This window comes from Somniosus microcephalus, chromosome 16 (assembly GCF_052327205.1).
Source record: "Somniosus microcephalus isolate GS21.2 chromosome 16, FLI_Smic_1.0, whole genome shotgun sequence".
In the NCBI taxonomy this organism is placed as follows: Eukaryota; Metazoa; Chordata; class Chondrichthyes; order Squaliformes; family Somniosidae; genus Somniosus; species Somniosus microcephalus.
In genome coordinates, this window is record NC_141002.1 from 92,338,266 (window position 1) to 92,351,086 (window position 12,821).

A 12,821-nucleotide genomic window follows, 5' to 3' on the forward strand; every position below is an offset into this window, starting at 1 on the left:
GATGGTCCTTAGGACTGCAATAGTTTTCTCCGTGGTGGTGGAGGACATTTTAATGACCTCTGGCCATTTCGAATGGGCGTCCACAGCGATTAGAAACATTGAGTCCATAAATGGACCAGCGAAATCAATGTGTACCCATTGCCATGGAGATGAGGGCCACTCCCATGGATGTAGCGGGGCCTGTGGTGGAGCGTTTTGGACCTTATGGCATCCTGTGCATCTCTTGGTCATATCCTCGATTTCTTTATCGATTCCCCGCCACCACACAAACGCCCTGGCTAGGCTCTTCATTTTTACCCCTCCCAGATGACCCTCGTGAAGCTCATTGAGCACTCTATCTCTCAACTTGGGTGGAATTACCACTCGGGATCCACACATCAAGGTTCCCCGGCACACCGACAGCTGTTCCCTCCTTGGCGAGAATGCTGGCAACAGTGAGTCGCCATATGCTGGCCATCCCTTCACCGTCAAATCATAGACCCGAGAGAGTGTCGGGTCATTTCGGGTTTCCTTCTCAATACTTGCGTTTGTAACAGGCAAACATTCGACTATGGTCGCATGGAATATCTCCACAGGGTCCACTGCAGGTGCTTCTTCCGCCGTAGGCAACGGTAGGCGCGACAGCCCATCAGCGTTTCCATGCTGTTTCGTACCTTTGTGCTCTATGTCATACTGATGTGCCCCTAGAAAAAGTGACCATCTTTGCAGCCGTTGCGCCGTCATCACCGGAACGCCCTTCTTTGGGTTAAAAATTGAGACCAGGGGTTGATGATCAGTCAGTAGGGTGAATTTCTGCCCGTGCAGATAGTGATTGAACTTCTTCACCCCCCACACCAGGCTGAGGGCCTCCCTGTCAATCTGGGCTTAGTTACGCTCGGCTGAGGTTAGCGAGCGCGATGCAAAGGCTATTGGCCTCTCTGAACCGTCACGGAATTTGTGTGACAGCACCGCTCCAATGCCGTAAGGTGACGCATCACATGCCAACCGAATCGGTAGTGTTGGGTTGTAGTGGGCCAATACTTCTTTTGAAGTGATTTGGCATTTACATTCCTGAAAGGCACGCTTACACTCATCACTCCATTTCCATGTTACACCAGTTTGAAGGAGGGCGTTCAGTGGGTGCAGAATTGTAGATAAATTCGGCAAGAACTTATGGTAGTAGTTCACCAACCCGAGGAACGACCTCAGTTGAGACACATTTTCTGGTGCTGGAGCCTTGACTACAGCCTCAATCTTGTCTGGCGACTTATGCAACCCTTCCTCATCAATCATGTGGCCACAATATGAGATTTGTCTCTTGAAGAACTCTCATTTGGGACGGTTGGCTCGTAGCCCATATTCCTGCAATCTCGTGAGCACCTGTTCCAGGTTGGCAAGGTGTTCATTGTCATTTTCACCCGTAACCAGGATGTCGTCCAAATAACACTGGGTCCCCGGGATCCCTTGCAGGACTTGTTCCATTGCCCTCTGCCACATAGCCGGGGCCGATGCTACCCCAAATACCAGTCGATTGTACTGGTAAAGGCCTTTGTGAGTGTTTATCGTGAGGTATTTCCTAGATGCTTCCTCCACCTCCATTTGTAGATACGCTTGAGCCAGGTCAATCTTTGTAAAACGTTTCCCTCCAGATAGTGAGGCGAAAATATCTTCTATCTGCAGAAGCGGATACTGTACTGTGTGCAGGACTGGGTTCACAGTCACCTTGAACTCCCCACAGATGCGAACCTTCCTTGGCTCCCCAGGCGTGCTGCTCAATGCTTTCTTCATTACAGGAACGATGGGTGTGGCCCACTCGCTCCAGTCCACCTTAGACAGCACCCCCGAACGCTCCAGACTCTCCAGTTCAGCTTCCACAGCTGGGCGTATCGCGTATGGCAACGGCCTGGCCTTGAAAAATTTGGGGTTGCGTTATCCTCAATCTTTATGGTTGCCTTTACTCCTTTTTAGAGTCACAAGTCCTTGTTGGAACACCTCTTCAGCGTCAGATAGAATTTGTGACAGACGTCCAGGTGCGACGTCATCATCTTTTTTGTCAGTCACAGTTAGTGCCAGAATGGAATGCCAATCCAATTGTAGTCTTCGGATCCATTCCCGTCCCAATAATGGTGGTCCTCCATCTCGTAGTATATACATGTATAGTTTCTGTGTTTCCTTTCCGTTATATTCAACTGGCACCCTTATTTTTCCTCTGGGGTAGACCTTTTGCCCCGTGTATGTCTTCAATACAATGGACGTGTCCTTTAAGGGTATGTGTGAGAATAGCTGCTCATAGTCTCGTCGATTCATGACAGTTAGGGCTGATCCTGTGTCCAATTCCATCTTCACTGGGGACCCTGCTATCATGAGGGTGACCCAAATGGTTCGGTGATCTTCTTTTGCGATCACGTTGTGTAACTTTAAACAACTTAGTCGCCTGCTCCCGGAGTCCTTATCACTCTCCTGATCTTCTGAACTACTATCTGTCAGTTTCTTTACTTTCCTGTACTGTTCCTTAGTAGTTCTTGTCGTGTTGGTCTTCTTTCCCGACCTGCAGACTCTTGCTATATGTCCCATTTTCCCGCATTGCCTGCATATTTTGTCTTTAAACCAGCAGTCCTTCTGCTCATGGGTTGTTCTGCTGCAGCGATAGCACTTTTCGGCTCCATACGCCATTTCGTTAGCGCTCTATTCTTGTGGTTTCTGTTGTATTTCCGCAGCTCCCCGTGCTGCTGCTTCGTAGGATACTGCCACGCTGAAAGCCTGTTCTAACGTCAGGTCCTTTTTTGAAAGTAGTCGTTTCTGGGTTCCTTCACTCTGGAGCCCGCAGACAAACTTATCCCGTAAGGTGTCTGCCAGTCCTGCTCCGAACTGGCAGTGCTTCGATAACTTGCGTAGTTCCGTAAGATAGTCAGCATTGCTCTCATCTTTGTGCTGGTTTCTTTTATGGAACTTGAATCTTTCTGCTATCAGCAGTGGTGTAGGGCTTAGGTGTTCCTGTAAGATATGAACAATCTCCTCAAAACTTTTCTCCATTGGTTTAGCTGGGGTAATTAAATTCCGCAATAGGCCGTACGTACTCGCACCCATCAGATTTAATAATACCGACGCCCTCTTTCCATCAGCCACCTCATTTGCCTTGCAGTACACTTCAATTCTTTCCACATACGTGGTCCAGTCTTCTACCTCGTTGTCGAAAGCAGTGATACTGCCACTTTTCGGCATCTTGGGCGATTTAAAATGGCGCCTCCCGCGCTTTTGCTTCTTCCCCAATGGAATAAAATGGCGCCTCCCGCGCTTTTGCTTCTTCCCCAACGGGATAAAATGGCGCCTCCCGCGCTTTTGCTTCTTCCCCTTACTGCCACACTGCTCCTAGTGTTCTACGGGGTAATGGCGGCGACCCGCAGCTTCGGCGCGTCTCGCTTTCCTTCCCCCCCCCCCCCCCCCCCCCCGTTTAGTTTCTCTCCGCTGTCCTGTTCTCGAGCACCGACCGCGCCCTGTGCGCTCCACCCTCTCTCTCTTGTTTTCTTTTCCCGGCGACGCTGCGCGGCCCGATTTGTAGAGCCGCTTGAGCCCGCCGCAGTCCGGAAGGGTCAGCGCGCTACCTGCTACCAGCACGATTCGCTGGAACCACAGTCTCTCCCGCAATTCTCCAAACACCGATGGATTCTTTGGGCGGTTGCCCTCAGTCGACGCCCGTTGCTCAGACTACGACCTTCCAGGACCTTCCTTTCAGGCGAGATCCCCGTGAGATGATGCCACACTGCAGGTGAGTTCGAACTTACTCGTCGCCACTGTAAAGTCCGCGCCTCAATAATACACGGAATTCAGGAGAACAGTTTAACAGGTACTTTACTGAACAAGAGGCAGCTTGAAACTGAAACTACAGAAGCCTGCTAGGGCCTTTTATACAGGGGTGGTCACTGCCAGTATTGCAGTCTAAGACCAGTTATTCCCTTAAAGGGACATACACAACAGCCTAGACTCCCCATGTCCACCATCGGAGACTGGCTAGTTATTTCTGAACAGTGTGTGGTGGGGTATTCTGGTGATTCATAGAAACGTACAGCACCGAAGGAGGCCATTCGGCCCGTCGTGCTCAGTCTCACATCCCTTCTTTATGTCCGTAACCCTGTAAGTTCCTCGTCTTCAAGCACCTGTCCGACTCTTGTTTTTAAACTATTGATGGAATCAGCTTCCACCACCTTTTCAGGGCGAGCGTTCCAGATCCCGACAAAACTCTGAGTGGAGAAAAAATTCTCCTCATTTCCCCGTCTCGATCTTTGGCCAATGATTTAGAATCTGACCTCTGCTTATTGACCTCACTCGCCAGAGGGGATAGTCTTTCCCCCCATTTACTCTATCAAAACCTCTCATTATTTTGAACACCTCTATTAAGTCCCCTCTTAACCTTCTCTGTTCCAAGGAGAACGGCTATAATACGTCCATTTAAGAATTACAGTCAGACTGCCCCTTCCAAATTACCAGTCTGATCCGAATTTCTACTTGAAATTACGAGGTGCTGAGGCTGATTGTAAGAACGGCAAAAGACTGTTCAGGAGCTTTTATGAATCTCGTATATATTTTCCAAAAAAATAAGAGGGTTCATCATTTTGTAGCCTCCAGGATAAAAAGTTGTTTTCATAGATGCAAATATTTAATTCCTGAACACTTAAAAAAAAATTAAAAAAAATAAAATAAAATAAAATAAAAACAAGAGAAACAGCCACTCCCCCCCCCCCCCCCCCTACTCCAGTTAAATGGGAAAGTCTGTCGAGGTGGTGACCGTGAAGCATTAATGATCTGACGGACGTGTCATTGCCGTGATCACCAGCTCCGAGCAATTGTTCCAGACTCTCTGGTCAGCAGCTCTTGTTGATCCACTTACTTGATTCGCTGAAGGCAAACGGAGAATGATGGTGCCATGCTTGCTTAGCCAACGGCGTGGCTTGCGCCCTCTGCTCTACCTCGCAGGAGTGCCACTGAATGCAAACTCTTTGATTCCGGAGCTTTTTTGTCGAGTTTTCACAGTGTCAGCAGAAAGCCCTGACATTGATCTAAACGGCTCCCCCCCCACTCCCAATGTGAATACACTGGCTTCAATTGTGGCCAGTTTTAACGTACTGGCTGACATTTTATGCCTGATTTTTTTTTTAATGCAGTTCATTTGAGCTTTTATTCCACTCCATAAGAATGTCAGTTCTGAAAGGAGGGTGTTTCTAAATAATCTGTTGCTCTGTGGGGTGGGTCTTTTAAAGAAAGACTTTCATGACATCCCAAAGCGCTTTACAGCCAATGAAGTACTTTTTGAAGTGTGGCCACTGTTGTAATGTGGGAAACACGGCAGCCAATTTGTGCACAGCAAGCTCCCACAAACAGCAATGCCATAGTGACCAGGTAATCTGTTTCTTTTAATGATGTTGATTTGAGGGATAAATATTGTCCAGGACACGGGCTAACTCCCCTGCTCTTCTTCGAAATAGTGCCATGGGATCTTTTACGTCCACCTGAGAGAGCAGACGGGGCCTCGGTTTAATGTCTCATCCGAAAGACAGCACCTCCGACAGTGCAGCACTCCCTCAGTACTGCAATGGGAGTGTTGCCTAGATTTTTGTGCTCGAGTCTCTGGAGTGGGAACTTGAACCCACAACCTTCTGAATCATAATCATAATCAACTTTATTGTCATTGTTAGTGCACAAGTGCAGTACAACGAAATGTAGGCTTGCGGCTCCCGAGAGTGTACATTTAGATTAAGACATTTAAACATTCAACATTCATTTGGCTTGTAATACATTAACATAAACATAACCATAGACATAACGGCAATAGATTGGGAGAAGGGGAAGTGCCACGAGACCTGGGTGTCCTTGTGCACCAGTTGCTGAAGGTAAGCATGCAGGTGCAGCAGGCGGTTAAGAAGGCAAATGGCATGTTGGCCTTCGTAGCGAGAGGGCTCGAGTACAGGAGCAAGGATGTCTTGCTGCAGTTGTACAGGGCCTTGGTGAGACCACACCTTGAGTATTGTGTGCAGTTTTGGTCGCCTTATCTGAGGAAGGATGTTCTTGCCATGGAGGGAGTGCAGCGAAGATTCACCAGACTGATACCTGGGATGGCAGGAATGACATATGAGGAGAGATTGGGTCGATTGGGCTTATATTCGCTGGAGTTTTGAAGAATGAGGGGATCTCATTGAAACTTAGAAAATTCTAACAGGACTAGACAGACTAGATGCAGGAAGGATGTTCCCGATGGCGGGGGAGTCCAGAGCCAGGGGTCAGTCTAAGGATAAAGGGGTAAGCCATTTAGGACAGAGATGAGGAGGAATTTCTTCACCCAGAGAGTGGTGAACCTGTGGAATTCTCTACTACAGAAGGCAGTTGAGGCCAATTCATTAAATATATTCAAGAAGGAGTTAGATATATTTCTTAAGGCTAAAGGAATCAAGGGATATGGGGAGAAAGCAGGGACCGGGTACTGAATTTGGATGATCAGCCATGATCTCATTGAATGGCGGAGCAGGCTTGAGGGGCCGAATGGCCTACTCCTGCTCCTATCTTCTATGTTTCTATGACTCCGAGGCGAGAGTGCTACCCACTGAGCCACGGCTGACGCACTTTGTATTGCGAATTTTTTTTTATAAAGTAGAATTGCTAGTAAATAGTTAAAGGACTATTGCTTTATGCTGTTCCTCAGATTACAGGATGAATACATTGAGCTTGTAGCATCTAACAACTTGCACAGTTTTTAACATTGTTGAACCGCAGGCAGGAATCCTTACCATATGTGGTAAATACAAAAGTCCTTATTGTATGACTTGTTTTTACAGCAAAGTCTGCTGTTGGTGCTGGAATAAAGATGCATTGTATTATATCGGGAATAAAGATGTATTGTATTGTACCTTAATTGGAACAGAAATGAATCGTGTGCAAGACTTCCCTTCCTTCCCCCCTGATAAAATTGTGTTTGAAGTAACGGCCCAGCATTAATTGTCAATGTCAACGGCCCCCTGTTCTCTCTCTCATTTTCCCAGTGCGTCTCTATTACAATTCAGACAGTGTTGCTGCATCAGCAGCTTTCCAGCGTTTTTAAGGCCATGGCTTGCTTTAGGGATGAGAGCTGTTCCTCTCGTTCCACCCTTTTTGTTTTGTTGCCCGGCAGTTCTGAGCTTGCACTTTGGCTAAAACTTGGGAATTCCATGCAGCTTTCTTGAGATTACGGTTAAATGAAGTTTACTGTACAAAACGTGTTGGCAATCGGAAAGTTCAAATAATCTTTTTTATATGTGTGTGTGTATACACAAATCCACTCTTGTCACGTGATGGACATCAGCCAATAATTTTCCTGTAATTTTCATTTTATTATTGGCATTAATTTGGTGTCTCATCATTCACCAAACCAAACAGGATTTGCTGGAGTCGGAACACGTATCATTACATATTTGCGGGATCAGACTGACGCTTGGCAGAAGGGATAATGAGACGTGTAAAACACTTTACAGGAAAGCTTAAAGGTATCAATGCTTTGCAGTGTGCTGTTCTGTAGCCACTTGTGCCAAACCAATTAATGTTTAATAATCGGCTATAGCGTCCTTGCAAAGTGAATAATTGCCACCAATGTGCAGTTGCTTACCAAATGTCGAGTGGGAATGCACAAAATATTAGCGCTGTACATTCTTCAACGGCTGCCGTGCAAGGAATTTTGCAGTTCATCAGAGTCTGATCGTGTAGCAACTTTGGGAGCTTTGCTTCACGGAAACTCTTTTGAGCCGTGATCCGTTGGTCAAAAGGAATAAGTTGAGTCGGATGCTGATGGGAGAGTGCGTTCAGTGCAAAGAATTATTCACTCGCTATAGTGCCTTTTGCATACTCGAAGAATGTTCTCTGTCCCTTTCAAAGGCACGGGGAATTTAGATCGCAGCAATTGCAACTTTAAAACTTAAATCTTGGGGGGGGGCGGGGGGGTGGGGAAAGGGTAAAATGTTTAGGTGCTGACAGTACCCAATATGCGGCACCCTTTGGAAATAGGCGTAGTTCCAGTGCTTTTTTATCGAGTACTCCTATCTGTTTTAAAAACTGAATGTCGTTGCTAACCGGTTCCGTGACTCTCTTGCAGAAATCCGCGCTCAGTTAGTCGAGCAACTGAAATGCTTGGAGCAGCAGACGGAGATGAGGGTCCAACTCCTGCAGGATCTCCAGGATTTCTTCCGCAAGAAGTCGGAAATCGAAATGGAGTATTCCCGAAACCTGGAGAAACTGGCTGAGAGATTCATGGCGAAAACCCGCAGCACAAAGGACCATCAGCAGTACAAGTAAGAGCTTTATATCTCCTGCGAGGGCCAGGATTTGAAACGCATGATGATATTTTTCTTCCTTCAAATTGACGGATTTCTGACCCGTGCAATAGCTTTTTTTCCTCTGGGCATCTTAACGATGGAAATAGTAACAGATTCAGTTTGTGTTTTAGCAGTTTCCTAGTGGTAAATTGCACCGCAGTTTCATGTAATGTTTCAAGGCAGCGACAGCTTTCCCAGCAAACAAAAAGAAACGGTGCTGGGTAGTTGCTGATGCTTTGAAAATGTTGGAAATCCGGCTAATTTCTAAATTGTTTCAGAACAGATGAGGACCTGGTGGCAAACTTTTTGTGTTGTGTGTTTTATTTAACTGTACAGTTTACTCTGAGTCAGAAGGTTATGGGTTCAAGTCCCACTCCAGAGACTTGAGCACAAAAATTTAGGCCGACACTCCAGGGCAGTGCTGCACTGTCGGAGGTGCCGTCTTCTGGATGAGACGCTAAACCGAGGCCCCCTCTGCCCCCTGAGGTGGACATAAAAGCTCCCATGGCACCATTTCGAAGAAGAGCAGGGGAGTTCTCCCCGGTGTCCTGGCCAATGTTTATCTTTCAACAGATTATCTGGTCATTATCACATTGCTGTTTGTGGGAGCTTGCTGTGCGCAAATTGGCTGCTGCGTTTCCTACATTACAATAGTGACTACACTTCAAAAGTACTTCATTGGCTGTAAAGCGCTTTGAGATGACCTGAGGTCATGAAAGGCGCTATAGAAATGCAAGTCGTTTTTTCTTTCTGACGTAGAATCATAGAGCCATTCGGCCCATCGTGCCTGTACCTCTCTTTGTAAGAGCTATCCAATTAGTTCCACTCCCTTGCTCTTTTCCCATTGTCCTGCAATTTTTTTCCTTTTTCGAGTATTTATCCAATTCCCTTTTGAAAGTTACTGTTGAATCTGCTTCCACCGCCCTTTCAGGCAGCGCGTTCCAGATCACAACAACTCGCTGCGTCAGAAAAAATCTCCTGTGGTTCTTTTGCCAATTACCTTAAATCTGTGCCCTCTGGTTCCTGACCCGCCCGCCAGTGGAAACAGTTTCTCCTTATTTACACTTATCAAAACCCTTCAAATCCCAGCTTCTCCAGTCTCGCCACATAACTGAAGTCCCTCGCCCCTGACCGCTGACGAAACTAGATTCTGTCACAGTCTGTAATAGTCTGCTCCGAAAGGAAAAGGGAATTAGTTTCAGGAGCGCTGTGAACATTGTGTTTTGTAAGCAGTTTTACAGTTGAACCTGATCAGCTTGCACTCAGCAAATTTGACTTGGGGATTGTAGAATTAACTGACTCCAAAGCGTTTTAACATAACAGAGCGGCTTTCTTGGGCAGCAGCCATCACGGCTGTAGACAGGAGCTTAGATCTGACAAACCCTATTAGGGTTTTAATTCTGATGAAGCTGCCAATCTCGTGCATTACGGGTGAAACAGTTTTGGTTGTTCTCCTGGATTTTAGAAAGACATTTTGGGCTGTCCTGCATATAACCTATCCGTCCTGCTTGAGGGCGAACTCCAGTGTGCTGAGTTGGAGTTGGTTGATCGTGGCATGGAGCAGCGATCGGTGTGGCAACCGCCGCTGTTTGTCATTTTTTATAAATGCCTTGGAGATTAGGAGACCATTCAAAGGTGTTCCACGTTTGCAGATGACATTAAAATGGGAGCAGTGACAGAAAGAGAGAATTTGCATTAATATAGCCCATTTCACAATCTCATGACGTCTCAAAGCACTTTACAGTCAGTTAAGAAGTTTTGAAGTGTAGTCACTGTTGTAATGTAGGAAAACGCAGCAGCCAATTTGTGCACAGCCAGGTCCCAGAAACAGCAATGAGATTACGACCAGATAATTTGTCTTTATTGATTTTGGTTCAGGGATAAATATTGGCCCCAGGACATCGGGGATGACTCCCCCTGCTCTTTTACGAAATAGTGGCTGTGGGATCTTTTACGTCCACCTGAGAGGGCAGACGGGGCCTCGGTTTAACGTCTCATCCGCAAGACGGCACCTCCGACAGTGCAGCACTCCCTCGGTACCGCACTGGGAGTGTCGGCCTGTGCTCAAGTCTCGGGAGTGAGACTTGAACCTACGACCTTTGGACTCCGAGGCGAGAGTGCGACTCACTGACCCGTGGGATGGTTTACTAGATTAAAGTTGTTGTTGAGATGTGTGTTTTTCTTACTTCAAATGTAAGTTTTGCCAAAGTCTTGAGGTTTAAAAAAAAAAAAAAAAATCTTATTTGCGGTAGGCAAGCTACTTTGAGTAAGAGGTTTCTGAATGATTTATGGGCTCTCTGTTCTATTTTAAGGGAAATGCATTACTTTATACAAGCAACCAAAAGTGATTTAGTAGTTCTTCTAATCAGTCGTGCTGTGCAAGTGGGGGGAAGCACTCATCCAGTGCAGTGCAAATACGACTAGGAAATCTCATGCTAAAGCCGCACATGTTCCGTCCGGCCGCACCTTGAAGGTGTGTGTTACCGTCAGGGGTTCCCGTTACTGGAAGCGAAGAGACCTTTTGCGTTCCACGAGATTCGTGCCTGTGATTCCCGGCACATTGAGTCTCTCAAAGCTGGCAGAAACCCTGCAGAAAGAAAACCAGCCAGATTTTCCCAAACCCTGCTGCCACTGGAAACACCCGGTGCTAAATAGAACAGTCTTTTCCACCGGCCTTATCGAATCTGACAACTTGACTTTGTGGCACTGCACCCCCCCCCCCCCCCCGGATGGCGCAAGACCCGCCCGCCGAGAGTTGGTGACACTGGCACCGCACTTTGTAGAATCTTGCAGCACGGAAGGAGGCCATTCGGCCCGTCGTGTCTATGCTGGCTCTTTTTTGAAGAGACTCAACCCAATATAAAAGCAGCTTAAGAGACAGGTGATGGCCGCAGACTGTTCGCATGTGCGGTGTGTTCGATAATTTACGATCCGAGAAAAAGACTTGAAGGGTGACGTGATTTTAAACAATAGTTTAAAAGTTGCAGTTGGCCATTTGGGACTTGCCTTATCCTCGCACACGCCCAGACCCTTGTTCTTGGACCTTCAGGATGACGAGAAGTTCTAGCCAGCAGATGGCCTGGAAGTTGAAGGTACAGGATGCTCAATGTTTAGTCTCTTTGGTGGTTCCCTTCATGAAAGTGCCTTCCTTAATCCTGCACTTTTGATCCACTTCACTCAGTGGCGTGGCTGCAGATCTTTTCGTCTCGGTGATCGTCTCCACATGCAGGGACTGTGAACTTCTACAAGAGTTGTCACACGGGCCTTTCCCCTCCGCTGCTGGGGTGCCTGTTGGATTTTGTACTCTCGGGGGAGCTGTTTGTTGGGTTGAGTTTCCTTGCTGCATCAGTTAGCACATTGACAAGGTGGGAGTCCGAACTGATGCACGATATCTGCTGCTTTGCTGCTCTGTGGTGGTTCCAGTGCCATGACTCCGAACGGTCATTGCCTATTTTCTTTTTCAGTGAACTGGCCCTGCTGACACTACTGTGATCCAGTTGTGCTCAATATTCGGAAAATTAGATTTCTAATTCCTGCAATCCTGTCAGTTTTTTGTATTTTATCAAAGGCGGACAGTGTAGTCAAAAGAAAATAAAGAAAGACTTGCATTTATATAGCACCTTTCACGACTACCGGACGTCCCTAAGTGCTTTACAGCCAATGAAGTATTTTTTGAAGTGTAGTCACTGTTGTAATGTAGGAAAGGTGGTAGCCAATTTGCGCACAGCAAGCTCCCACAAACAGCAATGTGATGATGATCAGATAATCTGGTTTAGTGATGATTGAGAGATAAATTGGCCAGGACACCGGGGATAACTCCCCTGCTCTTCTTCGAAAAGTGCCACGGGATCTTTCACGTCCACCTGAGAGAGCAGACAGGGCCTCGGTTTAACATCTCATCTGAAAGGCGGCACCTCTGACAGTGCAGCACTCCCTGGAGTACTCTAGCTGGTTGCCTGCCTGCGTTGCCGACACATGTCCAGCTGCAAGGGGTTCCAGCTGGGCTCAGTTCCTTCTGTCCTAACCGATGTGAGGTCTTCTCATTGTTCCAAGGTCGATTTGACTGTCCCAGTTGAGATCAGGATCAGGTTCAGGTACGGGATGGTGCTGGATGTTAAATGGGCAGCTTTCTTTTCCCTCCTCTCCATCCTTCATGTTCCACTTCCCTCATGTTCCCAAATGCTTACTCTTGGACAGGTACCATTTGCGTTACAACGGTGAAATCTGAATTGAAGAAGGAAAAAAGAATTCTAGTCCCCCCCCCCCCCACTTATCTGGGAAAGATCATTTTTGAGTCCTCTTTTCTTAATGCAGTTGAACTCCCTGCTGACCTGAACTTCAGTTGAGAAAGTCTCTCTGCACTTTTAGTGGATTTTTGAAGGGGTTTATTTTTGCCTCACGCTTTTTGGTTCCTTCTTGGCTTTTCTGTTCAGGCTTTCTAACTCGCCCCCTACTGATTTAAAAAAAAAAAAAAGAATTTATAAATAGTTGCATTATCGCACTCTTAATCGG

The 12,821-nt window shown here is 46.9% G+C and overlaps 1 protein-coding gene across 6 annotated transcripts in view; it reads left to right on the forward strand.

Moving 5' to 3' along the window:
• The window catches only part of srgap1a (SLIT-ROBO Rho GTPase activating protein 1a), a 290,700-nt gene that overhangs the window by 113,868 nt on the left and 164,011 nt on the right, over window positions 1-12,821 (forward strand). For 5 of the 6 annotated variants that reach the window (XM_086009434.1, XM_086009429.1, XM_086009435.1 and 2 more), the window contains exon 2: window positions 8,090-8,285. In XM_086009434.1, coding sequence (XP_085865560.1) covers window positions 8,090-8,285 — 196 coding nt within the window. Of the gene's footprint in view, window positions 1-7,377; window positions 7,488-8,089; window positions 8,286-12,821 lie in introns of those variants that run through there. The other variant, XM_086009430.1, reaches the window with a different exon arrangement.